Source organism: Narcine bancroftii, chromosome 2 (assembly GCF_036971445.1).
Source record: "Narcine bancroftii isolate sNarBan1 chromosome 2, sNarBan1.hap1, whole genome shotgun sequence".
In the NCBI taxonomy this organism is placed as follows: domain Eukaryota; kingdom Metazoa; phylum Chordata; class Chondrichthyes; order Torpediniformes; family Narcinidae; genus Narcine; species Narcine bancroftii.
In genome coordinates this window covers 228,072,815-228,088,095 of record NC_091470.1, presented here as the reverse complement: position 1 = coordinate 228,088,095, position 15,281 = coordinate 228,072,815, and the positions used below count along the sequence as shown (strand labels likewise).

Genomic DNA, 15,281 nt, shown 5'->3' with positions numbered 1-15,281 from the left:
CAGACAAAGGGCTCTATGTGAGATTCTGAAATCCTGCTGTTTCCCATAGAATCTGCACAATGCACAATGCATGAATTTCTGCCTCAAGAGATGAAAAAATATGGGAAATAATGTCTCAGCTATAGAATTTATAGACATACAGCACAGTAACAGGACCTTTGGGTTCTTGAGCCTGTGCTGCCCAATTATATCCAATTAACCTATAACCCCAGTACGTTTTGAGGGTAGGTAGAAAATGGAGCATCTGGAGAAAACTCATGCAGACTTGGGGAGAACATACAAACTCCTTACAGACAGTGCTGATATGTCCAGCTGTTACAGATCTATCCTCTTCCACAAAGCTGTTGATCACAGAGCTAAGTTCACATGTTATTGTCAGAGTACATCCATGACATCACATAAAAAAAACCCTGAGATTCTTTTCCCTGCGGGCTCGGCAGAATTTTTATTTAGTACAAAAAAACTGTTCTCAAATAAAAAGATACATATACAAAAGTGATAAATGTGAACAAACTGGCTGTTTGATAATAAATATAACAGAAAATAAATATTCAATAATAAATAGTGTACAAAGAGCAAGTCCTGAAATGAGTCTCTGATTAAGTTTGTCGTTGGGGAGTTGGGGAGTTTGACAGTGGAGGGGTAGCAGCTGTTTCTGAACCTGGTGGTACAAGTCTTGTAGCACCTATACTTTTTTCCTGTTGGCAGCAGCAAGAACAGAGCTTGTGCTGGGTGGCAGGGATCCTTGATGATTACTGCTGCTCTCTGATGGCAGCGTTCTCTGTAGATGTTCTTGATGATGGGAGGGTTTTGCCTCCTTTTGTGGGGCTTTCCACTCAGTGGTATTAGTGTCCCCGTACCAGTCTGTAATGCAGCCAGTCAGCACACTTTTCACCACACATCTGTAGAAATTGTCTTTGAATGAAGTAAGAAAGTCTGCAAGGGAGGTGATTGTAAACACAGTTAATATACAAATGTGCTGGAGAAACTCAGTATGTCCCACACTGTCCATAAGAAGCAAAGATATATACCAATAATTTGGACCTGGTCCCTTTGTAAAGGAAAGAGCCTGCCTTCTTTTTTCATACAACCATTGTGATAGTACAGACCTATCACCAATGTATATAGTTACAGTATCTAGAACGTAATGACTGTGCTTACAGCGATTGGCTGTAAAATAGCCTCAAAGTATCACATCAAATAACCACGCCTACTGTCTGGGCCTTAGAGGGTTGTGTCCCTAGCCAGGTCGGATCATTCCGGACTGGTCGGCCACCTGTGAAGAGCTCCTGTCTTTTGCTAATAAAAGCCTTGGTTTGGATCAACAAGTCTTTGGTTCTTTTGACGAGCACTACAATCATAAGATTCTTTTTCCTGCAGGCCAGGGAGAATTTCTAATTACCAGTAACTGTGCACTATACTCAGAGAAAGAAAGAACTATAAAAAAAAGAAAGAAATATAAACAAACTTACTGTGCAAATATATAAATATAAATATTCAGTAATAAATAATGAGCAATGTTCAAGTCCTTAAATGAGTTTCTGAATGAGTCTGTTGTTCAGGAGTCTGATGGTTGAGGGTGAGTAACTATTCTGAATCTGGAGATACAAAGTCCTGTGGCACCAATACCTTCCTCCTGATGGCAGCAGTGAGAATAGAACATATCCTGGGTAGTGTGGATTCTTGTTGATTGCTGCTGCTCTCCAATGGTAACTTTGTAATATTCTTGATGGTGGGGAGTGTTTGGGCTGTATCCACTACCTTTTGGAGGGTTTTCTGCTCAGAGGTATTGGTGCTCCCATACCAGGCTGTGATGCAAATGGTCAGCACTCTTTCCACTACATATCTGAAGAAGTTTGCCAATGTTTCTGATGGCATACTGAACCTCTGCAAACTCCTGAGGAAGTAGAGGTGCTAATGTGCCTTCATCACAACTTGACAGGTCCCCCAAGATCATGACTCCCAGAAATTTTAAATTTGTTCATCCTCTTCACCTCTAACTCTCCCAATGATTACTGGATCGCACACTTCTTATTTTCCATTCCTGAAGTCTACAATCAGTTCCTTGGTTTTGGTGATATTGAGTGCAAGGCTGTTGTTAATACACCATTTAGCCAAGTTTTTAATTTCCCTCCTGTATGCTGACTGATCACCACTTTTTATGCATCCTGGTGTACTGGTATTGTCAGCAAACTTGTATATGGTGTTGTTGTATTGATGTACCAAGCCACATAGTCATAGGTGTAAACGAGTAGAGCAGGGAGCTAAGAACACTGCCCTGTGGTGCTCCAGTGTTTATAGTGATTGTGGAAATGTTCTTGCCAATCAACATTGATTTGGATCTGGAGGTGAGGAAATCCAGGATCCTGAAATCCATCTGAATAGTATATTAATCAGATTGCCTCAAGGGTATCCAATAATATTGCCAGTCCATCAACCTCACCAAAGTTGATAGCTACCCTCCCACCCCAATCCCATCTCATGCTTTAGATATCATAATAGCAATGACATTTGAATGATTTTCACAAGAATTATTGGTGACCTCTTGCATAAATGATAAAAACATTTATGTTTTTCTGCAGCAGCTAACTTTTCCTACTGAATCTTACTAATGGGGCAATTTGACTGAATGCCAGTTATCAAACTAAAATTATTTTTAACATCAACTTATGCTTTATGCCCTAGTGTGGGGTTATTTTGACATTAGCCAGTGGTGTAAATTGGGCAAAAGTGAGTGTGCAGCACTTTCACACTCTCCCAACATTTAGTTCCCTTCATTTTTAATTGAAAAAAAAACAGGGAATATACAAAACAAACTGCCAATTTTCTAACACAAATTTTTCATCAGATTCTTTCACACTCAAATAATTTAAATAATGACAATGGCAATGAATCTTATGCATTGATAAAGTTTTGTTTTCATTGGCACTTTATCTAGGCCATAGTGGAGACATGGCCAAAGACTCCTTCATGAAGACCAAAAGGTGATGAACACCAAGATCGTTGTCTGAAGAGGGCTCACAAAATCATTGAGGACCCCTTCCACCCATGCACGGCATCTTTCAGCTATTCCCATCAGAAAACAGATACAAGAGTATCAGACCAAAGCCACCAGGGTGAGAAATAGTTTCTTCCCACGGGTAGTGAGACTGCTGAACAACTGAAATGACTGCTCATACACACCCTCTGAGACTCTTTTTATGAAACATTTATTTGTGTGTGTGTGTGTGTGTGTGTGTGTGTGTGTGTGTGTGTGTGTGTGTGTGTTTGTGTGTGCGTGTGTGTGTGTGTTGTGTACGTACTGTATATGTATCATTTGACTGGATAAGTATTTTCTTGTTTTGTATCAAGGACTGGAGAATGCTGTCTTGTCAGGATGTACTTCTACTTTCAAGTGTTAAATAAACTTGAACTTGTAAATTCAAAATCAATGAATGAAAATTGATGACCAGGTTTAAACCTGAACATCAATTAAAGGCTGAATTATCACCAGAGAAAGAGAGGGGGAAAAAAAATCACAATCAGTTTGTCCCAAAAGAACTAGTCAAGAATTTTTGAAGTGAAGTCACTATTGTAATACAAGTAAGGAAGAAGGAGAGAAATAAGAGCAGGGATAGGCTGTATGGCTCCTCCAGGCTGATCTGCTCTTGCTCTCAACTCCACCTGCCTATTTGTTCCCCACAACATTTTAATCTCCACATTTCAGAACTCTATCTCAGACTTCAATAAATTCAATGACTCAACCTCTACTGCTCTCTGAGGTAGAAAATTCTACCAATGGCCAAACTGCACTGAACCAATGTTTTGAGTGGAAGAGTTACAGACCACACCAAATGAATGACCCTCATCAATGCACTTCATTGCATCTTTGAAAAATTCAAATATTTGAAAAGGATCTTCTATTAATAAAGCCATGCTGACTATCCTTGCTATAGAACTGCTGTAATGTTTACAATAACTGAGTAACATTCATCTTATTCTTCTCTGTCTTTCTTTCCTGAATGCTCTGCTGAATTTTTAGTTTTTTCATCTAACCTTTCCAATTCTTTGCCTTTTAACTAAATTCCTGACTCCAGCTTGGCACAGTAATTCTGCATTCTGTCAATGCAGTCTACTCCAGTTATGAATTCCACATTTCATCCTTCTTCTCTGATAATTCATATTTCTTTTATAATGTCCAGTGTCCTCATGAAACATTCCTAATTTACCGATCTTAGAACATAGGACATAGAACATTACTGCACAGTACAGGCCCTTCGGCCCTTGATGTTACGCCAACCTACATATTCTTACTAAAAAATTGCCAAATCCTTCCTACCTCATAACCCTCTACTTTTCCTTCATCCATGTGTCTGTCTAAGAGTCTCTTAAAAGCCTCTAATGTTTTGGCCTCCACCACCATCCCTGGCAAGGCATTCCAAGCACTCACAACTCTCTGCATAAAAAACATACCCCTGGTGTCTCCCCTAAACTTTCCTCCCTTCACCATATAGAGATCCTCAGGTGTTGGCTATTTCTGCCCTGGGATAAAGGTGCTGGCTGATCACCTTATACATGTCTTTCAGAATCTTGGGGGAGAAGACCTCTATTAAGTCTCTCATCCTTCTTCACTCCAAGGAGAAGAGTCGAGCTCTTCTTACCTTGCCTCATAAGAATTATTTTCCAATCCAGGCAACATCCTGGTAATTCTCCTCTGCACCCTCTCCACAGCTTCCACAATCTTCCTATAATGAGGTGACGAGAATTGAACACAATACTAAGTGTAGTCTCACCAGACATTTTTTGAGTTGCAACATGTCCTCTCAACTCTTGAACTCAACCAATAAAAAGAGGCCCAAAATTAAACTTTTCCAAAACTTTATACAAAAATTTCCATTCCACCCTGTCAAAAGCCTTTTCTGCATCAAGAGAAATTACCATTGGTTGGTCAGATTGCTCCCAAGAAATATTAATTAATGAAATCCACTTTACATCATTGTCTGCTAAATAATGGTTCTTGATAAAAATCCGCCTGATCTACATGAACCAGGTAAGGTAAACATTTAGCCAATCTATTAGCCAGAATCTTGGCTACAATCTTATAATCCACATTTAACAAAGAGATCCCTATCCTTCTTAAGGATAACAGTAATAATTGCTTTAGAAAAAGAATCCAGGAAGGACCCAATCTTTTCCACTTGATCTAAAACCTCCATCAATAAGGGAATTAAAAAATCTTGAAATTCCTTATAAAATTCAGAAGTAAACCCATCATCACCAGGAGACTTACCACTTGGCATAGGCCGAAGTGTGTCATTCGGTATTTTAGCAGTAAAAGAAGCATCCAATTCCTTAATATCCTTATCCTTCAAAGAAGATAAAGTTAAACCAGATAGAAATGTTTCAATTTTAACTACATCTTGCGATATCTCAAAAGTATACAATTTCTCATAAAACATACAAAACTCATCATTAATCTCTTGTGGTTTATACGTAATCATCAAATGATGCCTAATAGCATTTATTGTTCTAGACACCTGTTCCGTTTTTAACTGCCATGCTAACTCTTTATGAGCTCTCTCCCCCCAATTCACAATAACGATGCCTGGTTCTCTGTAATAGTTTCTCAAACATATCAGTTCATCATCAGTGCTCGGGCCATAAACATTCATTAAGGTCTAACATCCAGAAAAAATTGTACAATTAACTATAAAAAAACAGACTCCAAATGGCAAGGGTATCATTGCAGAAGTTAACTTGGAGATATGTTTGAGAAGGTTTGCAACTCCCTAATTTTCAACATTATTATGAATCAGCTCAGTTGAAATTTATTAATAGGATGTTTCAAGTAGACAACCCTCTGATATGGGCCAATTTTGAATTATTTCAGATAGGTGAGAAGAGGATGGATCAATTTATTAATCGATGGAATGTTCAGTTATTAAGTAATTATAATTTACCTGTGTTAAAACATTTGATGGAATTATGGAATAAAAAGAATTAAATTATAGGTACCAAGGGAAAATTTTGGCTAAAATACCTTTGTTTCAAAATAAGCTTTTTCCCTTTACTGTTAATAATCAACTTTTGAAGTTGTGGGAGCAAAAAGGAATTAAATTAGTAGAAGATTGTTATGAGGTGAGTTATTTTGTTTCTTTTCAAAGAATGAAAGAGAAATATGAAATATCTTCAAATACTCTTTTTTCCTATTATCAAGTTAAAACATTATTGCTTGATAATTTTGGGTGTACTTTGAGGCTTCTTAGAGGGTCTAAATTTGAAATTTTATTTACTGATGGCAGTAAGAAAGGATTATATCTGATATGTATGCTTTATTGCAGAATAAAATGCTTAAACCAGATGCTTATAAATCTAGAGTGAAGTAGGAAAAAAGATTTGGAAATATCTATTTCTCAAGATGAATGGATGTCTATATTTGAGAATAGTATGACTAAAATTGCAAATGTAAGGTATAGATTGGTTCACTATAATTTTATCCATCAATTATATTTGACTCCAGAGAAATTAAAGAAATATAAATATGTTTCTTCTGATTTATGTTTTAAGTGTCATAAGGAAGTGGGTACTTTTTTACATTCAGTTTGGCTATGTGAGACAGTTAAACCTTTTTGGAATAAAATTAAGGAATTTTTCGAGGTTACGTTTAAATTTAAAATTTCACTTATCCCTAATATATTTTTATTGGGTTATATTAAAACACTGAGTTTGGAATTAAAATTAGATATATTTCAAATTGCTTTTTTTAAGATTAGCTTTAGCAGTGGCTAGGAAATATTTTGCAGTTACATGGAAAAATGAGACTAAATTGAGTGGCATGTGGAGATGAGATCATCTATTCCTTTGGAGAAAATAAAGTATAATTTATGAAATAATAATTATTTTTTTATTAAAACTTGGAGCTCATATATGGAAAATATGTGACTAGATCATTAATATTTTCTTTCCCATACATTGGTGCTGCAGTCCCAATCCATGGCAAATGATTGAGTGGCATTGCTGGAGATCTCCTCTTTTTCTTCTTTTCTTTTGGGGTAGTTTAGAGGGGGCTTGGGTGGGTTGGGGATCGGGGCTACATGCGATAAAACATTATGTATTGGATTGTATTTTGATTGTATGATTCATTATTGTTTATAAATAAAATTTTCAAAAAAAAAATTTCCTCCCTCAGCTTTTACAGATGTCTTTTGGTATCTGTCTCTCTTACCCCAAGAAAAATATTCTGGCTGTCATAATCTCTATTAATTCACTTTCATCCTTCACTCTAAAGAGAAAAGCACTACTTTTGCTAACCTTGCCTCAAAAGACAGCTTCTTCAATACAGGCAACATCCTGGTAAATCTCTGAACCTTCTCCATAGCTTCTACATCCTTCCTGTAATGAGAACTACACACAATATTCCAAGTGTGGTAAATCTAGTTTTATAGAGCTACAAAATTACTTCTCAACTCTTGAACTCAATCCCTCTACTAATGAAGGCCAGCATTCCATAAGCCTTCTTAGCTACCCTATCAATCTGCATGGCAACCTTGAGAGATCCATGAATTTGGATTCCAAGGTCCCTCTGTTCTTCCACGTTGTTAAGAATCATGCCATTAACCATGATTTCCACCTTCAAGTTCGGCCTTCCAAAATACATTTACAGAATCTATATTGAACTCCATCTGCCACTTTTTCTGCCCAACACTGCATCCAGACTATATCCTGTTGTAACCTATGACAACCTTCTAAACTATCCACAATTCCTCCAACCTTCCTATCATCTCCAAACTTACTAACCCATCCTTCCGCTTCTTCATCTAAGTCACTTATAAAAATTACAAAGAGCAGGGGTCCCAGAATAGATTCCTGCAGAACTCCACTAATCACCGACCTCCAGGCAGAATACTTTCCATCCACTACTACTCTCTGCTTTCTACATGCAAGCCTATTCTGTATCCGCATAGCCAAGGTTCCACAGATCCCGTGCCTCAAGACTTCCTGAACAAGGCTCCCATGGAGGACCTAGTCAAATGCCTTACTAAAATCCATATATACATCTACCATCCTACATTCATCAATTTCTTTTGTTATCTCCACAAAAAACTCAATTAGGCTCATGAGGCTCAACCTTCCCCTCACAAACCCATGCTGACTATCCTTGACGAGATTGTACTTCTCCAAATGCTCATAAATCGTATCCTTAAGAATCCTCTCCAATAGTTTGCACACCGACGTAAGACTCACTATCAATAATCCCAAGGATTCTCCCTATTACATTTTTTTACACAAGAGGACCACATTAGACATTCTCTAATCCTCCAGCACCTCCCATGTAGCCAAGAAGGACTCAAAGATCAAAACAAATTCCATAACTTTCTCTTCCCCCCCCCACCCCTTCCCACAGAAACCTGGGGTATATCGCATCTGGCCCTGGGTACATCAATCTTAACGTTTATAAGATCCAACACTTCATCTTCCCTAATCTCAACATCGTCAACACAAAAGCCTGTTCTATTCTGACCTCACCCTGATCAAGGTCCATTTCTCTTGTGAATACTGAACCAAAGTATTCATTTAGGACCTCATGAATCTTCTCTGCCTCCAGCCACATGTTGGCTTCAATCTCGTCATCCTTTTATTCACATACACATAGAATACCTTGAGTTTTTCTTTAATCCTACTTTCCAAGGCACTCCATTAGTCACCGGCCTCCAATTTGACAATTTTGCACCACTACTCTCTGGCATCTTCCGTCCATTTCACTACTTCAACATTAATACCCAATGATTCAACCTTCCTAACCTCTTATGTGGAACCTTGTCAAAGGCCTTACTAAAGTCCATATAGACAACATCCATAGCTTTTCCTTCGTCATCCTTCTTAGTAACCTCCTCAAAAAATTCTATAAGATTTGTTAAACATAATCTACCACACACAAAACCATGTTGACTACAACCAATCAGTCTCTATCTATCCAAATACTTGCATATTCCATCTTTAAGAACACTCTCCATTAATTTTCCTTCCACTGACGTCAGACTCACATGTCTATAATTACCAGGTTTACTTTTAGAGCCTTTTTAAAACTTTTTTAAACAGTGGAACAACATGAACTAACTCCTCCGTGGCTAATGAAATTTTAAATATTTCTGTCAGAGCTTCCACTATCTCTACACTAACCTCCCTCAAGGTCCTAGGGAATATCTTGTCAGGACCCGGAGATTTATCCACCTTTATTCTCTTTAAACTGTGATGCAGCTAGCCAGTACACTCTCAATAGAGCTCCTGTAGAAAGTTGACAAAATGGTGGCCAGTAGTTTCATCTGCCTTAGTATGCTCAGAAAGTGTAATCGCTGTTGCACCTTCTCGACAAATGGAGATGTTATGTGTCCAGGATAGGTCACTGTTTTAAGTGAACTACGAGGAACTTGACACTCTTCACTCTCTCCACCAACCTATTAGTGTGTAGTGGAGGGTGGTTGTTCCTACTCCTCCTGAAGTCCAGTCATCTCCTTTGTCTTATCAACATTGAGACTCAGTTTGTTATTCTTGCATCATCTATTTTGACTCATCGTTGTTGCTGATAAGTCCAACTACTGTTGTGTCATCTGCAAACTTGATGACTCTTTTGGAGCTGGATCTAGTGTTGAAGTCATAGGTCTGTAGTGTGAACAAAAGTGGGCTGAGTACCTAGCACCTGTGCACTTATGCTCATCATGCTTGCCTTTCTGCTGCCAACATGGACAGACTGTGGTCTTTCCGTTAGGAAGTCCAAATCCAGTCACAGAGAGAGTTGTTGAGTCCCAGTGAGGACAAATTCTCCACCAGCATCTGGAATATGAATATATTAACACACATGATTGGATGTGAGCATATAAAATGTCCTTCTGTCACTTAGATATTATATGTGGGAAGTCATGAGGATTTTGAATCATTGTTAAAAGGGGAACACAGTTAAGTGAGCAGGGTTATTTTGTAGCAGATTGTCTTTGTAGATATTGTAATTTTACCAAAATTACACAATAAAGTGCACAAACAGGGAATTGCTAATTATAAGGTAGTAAACCCAATGAACAAGGATTGTACCTATTTTAGGAACCCCCAAGAGTGCCTGATCTCTAGAAAGAAAAATAAGAATGTTATCAATTATTACTTGGTTGTAATCAAGGCAATTAATTGGGAAATGACACACAGCTCAATTGAGACAGTAACATCCTGCAGCCGGCGCCAAATCGATGCACTAATCATCTCATTTGGCAAATTCAAGGTAAAGAAATCATATCTATCTGCCAGAATTGCCAGTATTTCCTGGCTTTCTCCTGATGTATCTGCAGGACACTTCTACCAGAGGAAGATAGGATGTTAAGGAAGTCTTCCACATTGACAAAGGAGCCCAGAAAATTTCAAAGTTCAGGTCAAACATGGCAAAAAAAAATGCTTATTGATTACCACTTACTATACTCCCTCAGCTAATGAATTAGTTTTTCTCCATGTTTTATGTCCTTTGAAGGGAATTTCAACACACATCACCAAAAGAGTGCTACCATAGACTAGACTGGCAGAACCCTCAATGAAATGACAGTCATGAAATTGTAACTGATGGCAATAGGATCAATAATAAGAGAATAAACTGCATGCACATTCTCACCAATCTACCTGTCAAAACAACATCTGTTCAATATAGTTGTGATAAGAATGACACACTGCATACTGTGCTGCATGCATTTTGATGCTATGGGTCATCAGCTGTACCAAAATTGCATTCCATCAATTTTATTTCTGCTAAGACTGAACAATTCTGCAAAATATTGGTACAGAACTACAAAAGCAAAATGTTTACACATTCTGAAAAGCAATAACCAAAATTACAGTTCTGAGAATAAGTTATAGTATATAATATAACCACTGAGGGGCAGAGCTGTTTTAAAATGTAAAATGAGCAAGCTGCAAGAATTGCAGTCAAATCATGAAACTAACCATTAAAACAGCAAGAGGACACTGCCTTTATTTTGATTGATATTACTTCTGCTTTCTTCACCAATATGATCAAGATAACATGAAAAGTTGAATGTTTCATATATTTCAAAAATGTCTAAAATAAAAGAATTAGCAAAAGCAGTTGACAATCCAAAATAGATTAAGATGGATGGACAAAATCTTAGAGGAGCTATTAAGGTTTCAATTCAAAAAACTTTCACAGGAAACTTGACATCAATAGTAAAATCAAAATATCATGTTCAAAGGTAATCAACCTGACATCTGCTTTATGCTTTATCTAACCTCCCTAGTGTTTCCATTAATAGAAGTAAGCCATTGTAACAGGAAAATCACTGCATCATTCCACTACTGAATCAAGGTTAATATATCATTCTCTTACTGCAATGTTGTACTGCAGGGGTTAGCATCTTTCAAATGAGATGCTAAACCAAAGCCTCATCTGTCATTTACTCTTTAATTTAGAGATACAGCACGGAAACAGTCCCTTCCAGCCCATGAGCCTATGCCACCTAACTATGCCCTTGAGACCAATTAACCTATTAACCCCGTATGTCTTTGGAATGTGGGTGGAAACCAGAGCATTGAGTGGAGAACCATGTGATCATGGGGAGAACGTACTAACTCCTTACCATCAGCAACAGATTCAAATGTGGGCCAATGGTGCCTCTATGCTACCTATGTTGCTCCAAATAGACTCTCCAATAGATATAAAATAACCCATGGCTCTATTCTAAACAAGGGAAGAATATTTCCTCAGAATTTCTGGCTCTGATTGCTGTTTATGGACATTTGTTGTATGTAAATTGGTTCCCATGCTTCTTATATTAATGACTGCAATTTGAAATATTTCTTTGGTTGCATATTATTCTGGGATACTTTGAGGATAAGCAGTTGCTAAGTAAATGCAAGCTCTCAATTGATAATGTATTAATTGCCATATACATTTTACAATATACATATGCACTACAATTCCTACTTGCTAAACAGGTACTTTATTAAAAAAATTAAATAGATGATCTTTAAAAAGTAGATAGATAATATTCACAGACTGCAATATTCAGATGATCCTTCTGTGGTGACGGAAAGTCCATCATTAGTATAACAATAGGAGGTTCAAAACCTATTGGAAAGAAACTGTTCTTGAACATAACAGGCGCTGGTCTTCTACTCAAAGATAGTAAGATGGGACTGTCACCAAGATGATGTTGGTGTCATCTTGAGGCAGTGCCTCACGTGGATGTATTCAATCGATGGGAGGTTAGATCCTGTGATGTACCTGGCTACCTTTGTTACCTTCTACAGCAGAGGTGGCCAAACAACGGCCTGTGGGCCAACTGCAGCCCGTTGCCCATTTTTAAGTGTTCCCATTTGAACATAGTCTCTAACAATAAGTGCTTTCAAAATTGCAGCACCCGGGTAGCCCTCCTGGGACCCAGGTATGATTACTGGGTCGTGGGTGCAGAATGCAGCTTTCAAATTGTAGCCAGACCTACCTGATAAATTGCCAACCCAGCAATTTAAGGGGGATCCTATCCCCGTGATTTTGTGGTGAGTGATGCGACGTGCACTCACGGGAAGTATTGGCCGTCAGTATTGGCCCTCCCTCACCAGCTGTCAATAGCCTAGCATCAGTCGCCAAACCCCCTCGTCAGTCGTCCCCCCTCCACCCCCTCCAGCGACATGCCGCTGACGCAAATGGGGGTGGGTAGGAAGTGACTGCTGCCGTGATATGTTGAGACATGGTTGACCGTTTTGAGTTTTGTGTGCCCAATGGAGATGTGCCCAATGGCTGGTAGTCATGGTGGGGAGCTGGCTGATGGAGGACCTCAGTTTTCTTCAGGCTGACTTCCAGGCCAAACATTTTGGCAGTTTCCGCAAAGCAGGACGTCAAGCACTGAAGAGCTGGCTCTGAATGGGCAACTAAAGCGGCATCGTCTGCAAAGAGTAGTTCACGGACAAGTTTCTCTTGCGTCTTGGTGTGAGCTTGCAGGCGCCTCAGATTGAAGAGACTGCCATCCATGCGGTACCGGATGTAAACAGCGTCTTCATTGTTGGGGTCTTTCATGGCTTGGTTCAGCATCATGCTGAAGAAGATTGAAAAGAGGGTTGGTGCGAGAACACAGCCTTGCTTCACACCATTGTTAATGGAGAAGGGTTGAGAGAGCTCATTGCTGTATCTGACCCGACCTTGTTGGTTTTCGTGCAGTTGGATAATCATGTTGAGGAACTTTGGGGGACATCCGATGCGCTCTAGTATTTGCCAAAGCCCTTTCCTGCTCACGGTGTCGAAGGCTTTGGTGAGGTCAACAAAGGTGATGTAGAGTCCTTTGTTTTGTTCTCTGCACTTTTCTTGGAGCTGTCTGAGGGCAAAGACCATGTCAGTAGTTCCTCTGTTTGCGCGAAAGCCGCACTGTGATTCTGGGAGAATATTCTCGGCGACACTAGGTCAAAACTCAAAACGGTCAACCAGTTTACCTATCTCGGCTGCACCATTTCATCAGATGCAAGGATCGACAATGAGATAGACAACAGACTCGCCAAGGCAAATAGCGCCTTTGGAAGACTACACAAAAGAGTCTGGAAAAACAACCAACTGAAAAACCTCACAAAGATACCTGTTCGGCTCCGAATCATGGGTCCTCTACCGGCACCACCTACGGCTCCTAGAACGCTTCCACCAGTGTTGTCTCCGCTCCATCCTCAACATCCATTGGAGTGCTTTCATCCCTAACATCGAAGTACTCGAGATGGCAGAGGTCGACAGCATTGAGTCCACGCTGCTGAAGATCCAGCTGCGCTGGATGGGTCACGTCTCCAGAATGGAGGACCATCGCCTTCCCAAGATCGTGTTATATGGCGAGCTCTCCACTGGCCACCGTGACAGAGGTGCACCAAAGAAAAGGTACAAGGACTGCCTAAAGAAATCTCTTGGTGCCTGCCACATTGACCACCGCCAGTGGGCTGATAACGCCTCAAACCGTGCATCTTGGCGCCTCACAGTTTGGCGGGCAGCAACCTCCTTTGAAGAAGACTGCAGAGCCCACCTCACTGACAAAAGGCAAAGGAGGAAAAACCCAACACCCAACCCCAACCAACCAATTTTCCCCTGCAACTGCTGCAACCGTGTCTGCCTGTCCCGCATCGGACTTGTCAGCCACAAACGAGCCTGCAGCTGATGTGGACTTTTTACCCCCTCCATAAATCTTCGTCCGCGAAGCCAAGCCAAAGAAAAAGAAGATGTTGAGACATGCCACTCCGGTCCACAGTGATGGCTCAATGCGGGAGTGCAGGAGCAATGGTTCTCTTCCTTATTCATAATCCTCCACACCACTGGAACCGCTTTACAGTGCCGCAAACTGGAGCAGCCTTCACAGCAGCAGAACATCGCGGACCCCAGTCTTTCCCCGATCATGGCAGCGGCCACTCTTCCATCGCGGCAGCAACCACTCTCCCCCCTATTGCTGAAGCAGCTCTTCAGCTGGGGATTTTCCTGTGATGCACGCACTCAAGCGCTGACACCACCAAAGTAACCGGGTCAGCCATTTTCCCTTTCAAACTGCCGGAGTAGGACACCCGGGTAAGTTTTACTGGGTTCCCATACCACATGTGAGGTAGGTCAGGATTCTGACCAGGCTGTCCCTGGGTCACTAACCATGCAAATTGCCCGGTTAACTCTATTTTACATGGTAGTTTGGAAGGGCCTAATAAATAGCAATGATACATTGCACTTCTTAGTTTCAGCACTAGATTCTGCTGCATGAATAAATAAATCAATCAATAGAAACGCTCCTGCTTTTTTTCCCGCAAGAAAACTGCTGGGCTTAATATTGTTTAGCCCATGATTCCTTACATTTTTCTGTCTGTGGTCCACAACCAAAAAAGTTTGACCATCCCTGTTCTAGAGCATTCAAATATCCAAACCACGCTATAATACAAGAGTCAGTATAATTTCTATGGCTCACCTGCATGAGTTTGATAGTTTCCAACATGCCAAATCTACTCAGACTCCTTAGAATATTCAAGCATTGGTGTGCCTTCATAGTTGCCTCGATGTGCCTACTCCAAAAGACTTCTGAAATATAGGAATTTGAAGGTCCTAACCCTCTCCATCTCTGTCCTATCAATGCAGAATGTTGCATGATCCCTTGACCCCTCCTTTCTAAAACCAACAACAAACTCCTCGTCTTGGTGATGTTGAGAGCAACTTTGTTGTTCTAACACCACCAACCAGCTTCTATCTCCATCCTGTATTCTGACTCCACATTTCAGTCAACAAAGGTGATGTCATCAGCAAATTTGTAGAT

The 15,281-nt window shown here is 39.9% G+C and overlaps 2 protein-coding genes across 2 annotated transcripts in view; both read right to left on the bottom strand.

Moving 5' to 3' along the window:
- The window catches only part of grhl2b (grainyhead-like transcription factor 2b), a 580,987-nt gene that overhangs the window by 559,504 nt on the left and 6,202 nt on the right, over positions 1 to 15,281 (bottom strand). The gene's annotated exons all lie outside the window — the stretch shown is intronic.
- LOC138755123 (uncharacterized) lies at positions 433 to 5,947 on the bottom strand. Its single transcript, XM_069920458.1, has 2 exons — positions 5,270 to 5,947; positions 433 to 936 (listed from the first exon to the last, which is right to left on the bottom strand). Exons 1-2 carry the CDS (start codon positions 5,649 to 5,651, stop codon positions 686 to 688), a joined length of 633 nt encoding a protein of 210 aa, XP_069776559.1. The 5' UTR covers positions 5,652 to 5,947; the 3' UTR covers positions 433 to 685.